The following is a 7,527-nucleotide window of genomic DNA, read 5'->3' as shown; positions in this document are numbered from 1 at the left end:
TCCACAGTTACTTGCGCTTCTATTTAGACGCGCGCAGCGTCAGCACCTTCGAACAGCTGTTAGAGCTGTTAGTAGCGGACCAACTAAAAAACAATCTTTCTGAAGCAGCATTAAAGTACGTTACGCTGCAGGAAGGGAACGGGTGGCGGAAGGCCACCGAACTGGCCGCACTACTGCAAACCTTCGAGGACGCATAGGGGAATAACACAAGCGTTTCGGTGCAGGTGGGCTAGGCCCAGCAGTGGTCCGTCTTGTGCCCTTTGGCTCCGCACCGACGACACCGGTGCACGACGTACACCTCTCCTGGTCTTGCCCTTGAAGCCGACGCTATCCCTGGTCCGTAGATCTTGACGAGGGCCGCGACGATAATCTTTGACATCTGGTCGATGCCCCGGTCTGCGGCAAACAAGGACAGCATCGGCTCGCCAGAAGCATCCAGGAAACGATGCTGCAAAAAAAGTTACGTTACAAGCGCCGCAATTTGGCGAGTTCTGCACGAGAAAACTTGCGAAAACGTTGTTCAACCCTTACCTCGTGATTGAGAACGTGCACGCCAGACAAGCGCTTCATCGTGGCTGTCAGACGGCGGTTCAGATGGCGACGCCGGCGGTCCTCAAACCGCACCTTATGTGGGTCGTCGTAATGGAGTTGCAAAATTTTGAACACCAGCACGACGTGCTCCTGCAGCAGGAAAACGAGGTCCTGGAATGCGCAAGGCATGTAGGTAAGCGGTACAGCACTTCATGAAGCGAAATTTGAGATAAAATGCGTACCTTTATGTCGCTGGCGATTTCTCGCGGGTCAGCGCCTTTTGGGGGTCGTCGCAATGTCGTGGAAGCAAGAACTGTACAGAAATTTCAGCTGGCTGCGCCGACGAGCGCACCACGCAAAAAAAAAAAGCCATACCTGGACAGCTTCCGAAACGCGCGCGCCGCCGCCTACGCTCACGAAGAGAATGCCCGCAGACCACGCACGCCCGGCGGCCGGCCAGCCGGCCCTAGCGATTCCCTAGGCACTCTAGGGACAGGCCGAGAGAGGCGCGGCGAACCCACGTCCGGTTGAGAACGAGGGAGAAGCAGAAAAACGTCACGGAGAAGCGCATCCCATCGACCAATCAGCGTTTCCAGCCCACCTGCACCGAAACGCTTCTGATTTTCGCTCCTTCCTGCGCCCGAACGAGACGAGCGCGAAGCGCTGCCGTCGCGCGTCATCTGTTGGAGCAGTGGCGTACATTGCGAGCAGTGCGACTAGGAGGGATTTTTCACTCCTTCCTGCGCCCGAACGAGACGAGCGGGAAGCGCTGCCGTCGCGCGTCATCTGTTGGAGCAGTGGCGTATTTTGCGAGCAGTGCGAGTAGGAGGGACTTTTTGCTCCTTTCTGCGCCCGAACGAGACGAGCGCGAAGCGCGGCCGTCGCGCGCCATCTGTTGGAGCAGTGGCGTACATTGCGAGCAGTGCGAGTGGGAGGGGATTTTCGCTCCTTCCTGCACCCGAACGAGACGAGCGGGAAGCGCTGCCGTCGCGCGCCATCTGTTGGAGCAGTGGCGTACATTGCGAGCAGTGCGAGTAGGAGGGATTTTTCACTCCTTCCTGCGCCCGAACGAGACGAGCGCGAAGCGCTGCCGTCGCGCGTCATCTGTTGGAGCAGTGGCGTACATTGCGAGCAGTGCGACTAGGAGGGATTTTTCACTCCTTCCTGCGCCCGAACGAGACGAGCGGGAAGCGCTGCCGTCGCGCGTCATCTGTTGGAGCAGTGGCGTATTTTGCGAGCAGTGCGAGTAGGAGGGACTTTTTGCTCCTTTCTGCGCCCGAACGAGACGAGCGCGAAGCGCGGCCGTCGCGCGCCATCTGTTGGAGCAGTGGCGTACATTGCGAGCAGTGCGAGTGGGAGGGGATTTTCGCTCCTTCCTGCGCCCGAACGAGACGAGCGGGAAGCGCTGCCGTCGCGCGCCATCTGTTGGAGCAGTGCGAGTAGGAGGGATTTATCACTCCTTTCTGCGCCCGAACGAGACGAGCGGGAGGCGCTCCCGTCGCGCGAGATCTGTTGGGGCAGTGGCGTATATTGTGAGCATTGCATATAGGACGGATTTTTCCCTCCTTTCTGCGCCCGAACGAGACGTGCGGGAGGCGCTGCCGTCGCGCGCGATCTGTTGGGGCAGTGGCGTATATTGTGAGCAGTGCATATAGGACGGATTTTTCGCTCGTTTCTGCGCCCGAACGAGACGAGCGGGAAGCGCTGCCGTCGCGCGCGATCTGTTTGGGCAGCTGCGTACATTGCGAGCAGTGCGAGTAGGAGGGATTTTTCGCAGTGACGTATATTGTGCGCAGTGCATATAGAACGGATTTTTCGCTCCTTTCTGCGCCCGAACGAGACGAGCGGGAAGCGCTGCCGTCGCGCGCGATCTGTTGGGACAGTTGCGTATATTGTCAGCAGTTTGAGTAGGAGGGATTTTTCGGTCCTTTCTGCGCCCGAACGAGACGAGCGGGAGGCGCTGCCGTCGTGCGCCATCTGTTTGGGCTGCTGCGTACATTGCGAGCAGTGCGAGTAGGAGGGATTTTTCGCAGTGGCGTATTTTGTGCGCAGTGCATATAGGACGGATTTTTCGCTCCTTTCTGCGCCCGAACGAGACGAGCGGGAAGCGCTGCCGTCGCGCGCGATCTGTTGGGACAGTTGCGTATATTGTCAGCAGTTTGAGTAGGAGGGATTTTTCGGTCCTTTCTGCGCCCGAACGAGACGAGCGGGAGGCGCTCCCGTCGCGCGCGATCTGTTGGGGCAGTGGCGTATATTGTGAGCATTGCATATAGGACGGATTTTTCCCTCCTTTCTGCGCCCGAACGAGAGGAGCGGGAGGCGGTGCCGTCGCTCGCCATCTGTTGGAGCAGTGGCGTACATTGCGAGCAGTGCGAGTGGAAGGGATTTTTCGCTCCTTTCTGCGCCCGAACGAGACGAGCAGGAGGCGCTCCCGTCGCGCGATCTGTTGGGGCAGTGGCGTATATTGTGAGCAATGCATATAGGACGGATTTTTCCCTCCTCTCTGCGCCCGAACGAGACGAGCGGGACGCGGTGCCGTCGCGTGCCATCTGTTGGAGCAGTGGCGTACATTGCGAGCAGTGCGAGTGGAAGGGATTTTTCACTCCTTTCTGCGCCCGAACGAGACGAGCGGGAGGCGGTGCCGTCGCGCGCGATCTGTTTGGGCAGTGGCGTATATTGTGAGCATTGCATATAGAACGGATTTTTCCCTCCTTTCTGCGCCCGAACGAGACGAGCGGGAGGCGGTGCCGTCGCTCGCCATCTGTTGGATCAGTGGCGTACATTGCGAGCAGTGCGAGTGGGAGGGATTTTTCGCTCCTTTCTGCGCCCGAACGACACGAGCAGGAGGCGCTCCCGTCGCGCGCCATCTGTTGGAACAGTGGCGTACATTGCGAGGAGTGCGAGTAAGAGGGATTTTTCGCTCCTTCCTGCGCCCGAACGAGACGAGCGCGAAGCGCTGCCGTCGCGCGCCATCTGTTGGAGCAGTGGCGTACATTGCGAGCAGTGCGAGTAGGAGGGATTTTTCACTCCTTCCTGCGCCCGAACGAGACGAGCGCGAAGCGCTGCCGTCGCGCGTCATCTGTTGGAGCAGTGGCGTACATTGCCAGCAGTGCGACTAGGAGGGATTTTTCACTCCTTCCTGCGCCCGAACGAGACGAGCGGGAAGCGCTGCCGTCGCGCGCCATCTGTTGGATCAGTGGCGTATTTTGCGAGCAGTGCGAGTAGGAGGGACTTTTTGCTCCTTTCTGCGCCCGAACGAGACGAGCGCGAAGCGCGGCCGTCGCGCGCCATCTGTTGGAGCAGTGGCGTACATTGCGAGCAGTGCGAGTGGGAGGGGATTTTCGCTCCTTCCAGCGCCCGAACGAGACGAGCGGGAAGCGCTGCCGTCGCGCGCCATCTGTTGGAGCAGTGCGAGTAGGAGGGATTTTTCACTCCTTTCTGCGCCCGAACGAGACGAGCGGGAGGCGCTCCCGTCGCGCGCGATCTGTTGGGGCAGTGGCGTACATTGTGAGCATTGCATATAGGACGGATTTTTCCCTCCTTTCTGCGCCCGAACGAGACGTGCGGGAGGCGCTGCCGTCGCGCGCGATCTGTTGGGGCAGTGGCGTATATTGTGAGCAGTGCATATAGGACGGATTTTTCGCTCGTTTCTGCGCCCGAACGAGACGAGTGGGAAGCGCTGCCGTCGCGCGCGATCTGTTTGGGCAGCTGCGTACATTGCGAGCAGTGCGAGTAGGAGGGATTTTTCGCAGTGGCGTATATTGTGCGCAGTGCATATAGAACGGATTTTTCGCTCCTTTCTGCGCCCGAACGAGACGAGCGGGAAGCGCTGCCGTCGCGCGCGATCTGTTGGGACAGTTGCGTATATTGTCAGCAGTTTGAGTAGGAGGGATTTTTCGGTCCTTTCTGCGCCCGAACGAGACGAGCGGGAGGCGCTGCCGTCGTGCGCCATCTGTTTGGGCTGCTGCGTACATTGCGAGCAGTGCGAGTAGGAGGGATTTTTCGCAGTGGCGTATTTTGTGCGCAGTGCATATAGGACGGATTTTTCGCTCCTTTCTGCGCCCGAACGAGACGAGCGGGAAGCGCTGCCGTCGCGCGCGATCTGTTGGGACAGTTGCGTATATTGTCAGCAGTTTGAGTAGGAGGGATTTTTCGGTCCTTTCTGCGCCCGAACGAGACGAGCGGGAGGCGCTCCCGTCGCGCGCGATCTGTTGGGGCAGTGGCGTATATTGTGAGCATTGCATATAGGACGGATTTTTCCCTCCTTTCTGCGCCCGAACGAGAGGAGCGGGAGGCGGTGCCGTCGCTCGCCATCTGTTGGAGCAGTGGCGTACATTGCGAGCAGTGCGAGTGGAAGGGATTTTTCGCTCCTTTCTGCGCCCGAACGAGACGAGCAGGAGGCGCTCCCGTCGCGCGATCTGTTGGGGCAGTGGCGTATATTGTGAGCAATGCATATAGGACGGATTTTTCCCTCCTTTCTGCGCCCGAACGAGACGAGCGGGACGCGGTGCCGTCGCGTGCCATCTGTTGGAGCAGTGGCGTACATTGCGAGCAGTGCGAGTGGAAGGGATTTTTCACTCCTTTCTGCGCCCGAACGAGACGAGCGGGAGGCGGTGCCGTCGCGCGCGATCTGTTTGGGCAGTGGCGTATATTGTGAGCATTGCATATAGAACGGATTTTTCCCTCCTTTCTGCGCCCGAACGAGACGAGCGGGAGGCGGTGCCGTCGCTCGCCATCTGTTGGATCAGTGGCGTACATTGCGAGCAGTGCGAGTGGGAGGGATTTTTCGCTCCTTTCTGCGCCCGAACGACACGAGCAGGAGGCGCTCCCGTCGCGCGATCTGTTGGGGCAGTGGCGTATATTGTGAGCATTGCATATAGGACGGATTTTTCCCTCCTTTCCGCGCCCGAACGAGACGAGCGGGACGCGGTGCCGTCGCGCGCCATCTTTTGGAGCAGTGGCGTACATTGCGAGCAGTGCGAGTGGAAGGGATTTTTCGCTCCTTTCTGCGCCCGAACGAGACGAGCGGGAGGCGGTGCCGTCGCGCGCGATCTGTTTGGGCAGCTGCGTACATTGCGAGCAGTGCGAGTAGGAGGGACTTTCAGCTCCTTCCTGCGCCCGAACGAGACGAGCGGGACGCGGTGCCGTCGCACGCCATCTGTTGGAGCAGTGGCGTACATTGCGAGCACTGCGAGTAGGAGGGATTTTTCGCTCCTTCCTGCGCCCGAACGAGACGAGCGGGAAGCGCTGCCGTCGCGCGCGATCTGTTTGGGCAGCTGCGTACATTGCGAGCAGTGCGAGTAGGAGGGACTTTCAGCTCCTTCCTGCGCCCGAACGAGACGAGCGGGACGCGGTGCCGTCGCACGCCATCTGTTGGAGCAGTGGCGTACATTGCGGGCAGTGCGAGTGGGAGGGATTTTTCGCTCCTTCCTGCACCCGAACGAGACGAGCGGGACGCGGTGCCGTCGCGCGCCATCTGTTGGAGCAGTGGCGTACATTGCGAGCAGTGCGAGTGGGAGGGATTTTTCGCTCCTTCCTGCGCCCGAACGAGACGAACGGGAGGCGGTGCCGTCGCGCGCGATCTGTTTGGGCAGCTGCGTACATTGCGAGCAGTGCGAGTAGGAGGGACTTTTAGCTCCTTCCTGCGCCCGAACGAGACGAGCGGGACGCGGTGCCGTCGCACGCCATCTGTTGGAGCAGTGGCGTACATTGCGGGCAGTGCGAGTAGGAGGGATTTTTCGCTCATCCTGCGCCCAAACGAGACGAGCGGGAGGCGGTGCCGTCGCGCGCGATCTGTTTGGGCAGCTGCGTACATTGCGAGCAGTGCGAGTAGGAGGGACTTTCAGCTCCTTCCTGCGCCCGAACGAGACGAGTGGGACGCGGTGCCGTCGCACGCCATCTGTTGGAGCAGTGGCGTACATTGCGAGCACTGCGAGTAAGAGGGATTTTTCGCTCCTTCCTGCGCCCGAACGAGACGAGCGGGAAGCGCTGCCGTCGCGCGCGATCTGTTTGGGCAGCTGCGTACATTGCGAGCAGTGCGAGTAGGAGGGATTTTTCGCTCCTTCCTCCGCCCGAACGAGACGAGTGGGAAGCGCTGCCGTCGCGCGCCATCTGTTGGAGCAGTGGCGTATTTTGCGAGCAGTGCGAGTAGGAGGGACTTTTTGCTCGTTTCTGCGCCCGAACGAGACGAGCGCGAAACGCGGCCGTCGCGCGCCATCTGTTGGAGCAGTGGCGTACATTGCGAGCAGTGCGAGTGGGAGGGGACTTTCAGCTCCTTCCTGCGCCCGAACGAGACGAGCGGGACGAGGTGCCGTCGCACGCCATCTGTTGGAGCAGTGGCGTACATTGCGGGCAGTGCGAGTAGGAGGTATTTTTCGCTCCTTCCTGCGCCCGAACGAGACGAGCGCAAAGCGCTGCCGTCGCGCGCCATCTGTTGGAGCAGTGGCGTACATTGCGAGCAGTGCGAGTGGGGGGATTTTTCGCTCCTTCCTGCGCCCGAACGAGACGAGCGGGAGGCGGTGCCGCCGCGCGCGATCTGTTAGGGCAGCTGCGTACATTGCGAGCAGTGCGAGTAGGAGGGACTTTCAGCTCCTTCCTGCGCCCGAACGAGACGAGCGGGACGCGGTGCCGTCGCACGCCATCTGTTGGAGCAGTGGCGTACATTGCGGGCAGTGCGAGTAGGAGGGATTTTTCGCTCCTTCCTGCGCCCGAACGAGACGAGCGGGAAGCGCTGCCGTCGCGCGCGATCTGTTTGGGCAGCTGCGTACATTGCGAGCAGTGCGAGTAGGAGGGACTTTCAGCTCCTTCCTTCGCCCGAACGAGACGAGCGGGACGCGGTGCCGTCGCACGCCATCTGTTGGAGCAGTGGCGTACATTGCAAGCACTGCGAGTAGGAGGGATTTTTCGCTCCTTCCTCCGCCCGAACGAGACGAGTGGGAAGCGCTGCCGTCGCGCGCCATCTGTTGGTGCAGTGGCGTACCTTGTGAGCAGTGCGAG

General features: G+C 60.5%; 1 protein-coding gene across 1 annotated transcript; it reads right to left on the bottom strand.

Annotated features, from left to right (window-relative positions):
* Positions 1-229: 229 nt before the first annotated feature.
* Positions 230-1,129, bottom strand: LOC144102803 (uncharacterized). Its single transcript, XM_077635963.1, has 2 exons — positions 532-1,129; positions 230-448 (listed from the first exon to the last, which is right to left on the bottom strand). The coding sequence occupies exons 1-2, from the start codon at positions 718-720 to the stop codon at positions 230-232; spliced, it is 408 nt and encodes a 135-aa protein (XP_077492089.1). The 5' UTR covers positions 721-1,129.
* Positions 1,130-7,527: the final 6,398 nt, after the last annotated feature.

This window comes from Amblyomma americanum, chromosome 8, assembly GCF_052857255.1.
Source record: "Amblyomma americanum isolate KBUSLIRL-KWMA chromosome 8, ASM5285725v1, whole genome shotgun sequence".
In the NCBI taxonomy this organism is placed as follows: Eukaryota; Metazoa; Arthropoda; class Arachnida; order Ixodida; family Ixodidae; genus Amblyomma; species Amblyomma americanum.
This window is presented reverse-complemented; position numbering and strand designations above follow the sequence as displayed.